We start from the raw sequence: 1,191 nt of genomic DNA, 5'->3' as shown, positions 1-1,191 counted from the left end.
TCCAGTCTCATCTTCTTCGCCATGCACGGAGCTAAATTAGTAACCAAGCATCTTAATCATCCGAACCTTTTGAAAGACCAAAGGAATGCTGTTATTTTTTATGATGATTTATCAAAACAAGCTGTAGCTTATAGACAAATGTCTTTATTATTAAGAAGACCTCCAGGTCGAGAAGCTTACCCTGGTGATGTATTTTATTTACACTCTCGTTTATTAGAAAGAGCTGCTAAAATGAATAGAAGAATAGGTGGTGGTTCTTTAACATCTTTACCTATTATCGAAACACAAGCGGGAGATGTTTCTGCATGTATCCCAACTAATGTTATAGCAATTACTAATGGACAATTTGTTTTAGAAACTGAATTATTTAATGAAGGTCAAAGACCTGCAATTAGTGTTGGTTTATCTGTAAGTCGTGTAGGTTCTGCAGCTCAAATTAAAGCTATGAAACAAATAGCAGGTACTATGAAATTAGAATTAGCACAATTTAAAGACTGAGGACAAAGGGCAAGATCATCTTTATTGCGAAGGAACGAGATCAAAGCTAAGTGGTAAAGTGTCCGGACCCCATTAGTTAGTAGCATCACGAGCTCAGATGCAGGAACGTGTCCGAAATCCATCGCATTAACCTCAGCATGGGGAGCCAGACTGCAACTCTGCCTGCAGCACTCGTTAAAGTCCATACTTCGCTTTCGGCAGCACTCACTGGTCTCCGTATTTGATTCCGAATACCTATACGCGCAGCTTGGAGCCGAGCAGAGCTGCTGCGCACTGGTTGTCGTGGCAATCATCGCGGTTATAGCAGCAACGGCGTAAATTCCCAGGTTCATCTTCAGACGGTGCCAAGAATCGTGTCAGAGTCGAAATGAGTTTGAGGGGCCAAATAGCAGAATGAGCTGAATGTTATTGAGTCGTTGGTACAGACACTTCGTTGAAGTCACGATTCTTGAGCGTAATCGGCATGGTTGCAAGACCCTGTTGTACCCTGCTTAGCAGTAATCGCACTGGTTTGGACTCCAAACCAGTGAGATTACTACTCCAGGGATGATACATATTCCCAGGTTTTTATCCATTCTCTTAAGGAATCTTACTGGGACCTGCTGGGAATTAAGTGGGAATTAAACTTTTTGTACTGGTACCGAATGGCGTTACAGCAACCGTAATACAACACTACGACAAGAATTAGAGCAA

General features: G+C 42.0%; 1 protein-coding gene across 1 annotated transcript; it reads right to left on the bottom strand.

Moving 5' to 3' along the window:
- Positions 1 to 431: 431 nt before the first annotated feature.
- Positions 432 to 830, bottom strand: PITG_22908 (PcF and SCR74-like cys-rich secreted peptide, putative; the record flags this gene model as incomplete). The annotated part of the gene is made up of 1 exon (XM_002902656.1): positions 432 to 830. The coding sequence occupies one exon, from the start codon at positions 828 to 830 to the stop codon at positions 432 to 434; it is 399 nt and encodes a 132-aa protein (XP_002902702.1).
- Between the last annotated feature and the right edge of the window lie 361 nt (positions 831 to 1,191).

Source organism: Phytophthora infestans, genomic scaffold, assembly GCF_000142945.1.
Source record: "Phytophthora infestans T30-4 supercont1.17 genomic scaffold, whole genome shotgun sequence".
NCBI classification, from domain to species: Eukaryota; Oomycota; class Peronosporomycetes; order Peronosporales; family Peronosporaceae; genus Phytophthora; species Phytophthora infestans.
Note: the sequence above shows the minus strand (reverse complement) of the source record. Positions and strands in the feature narration are given on the sequence as shown.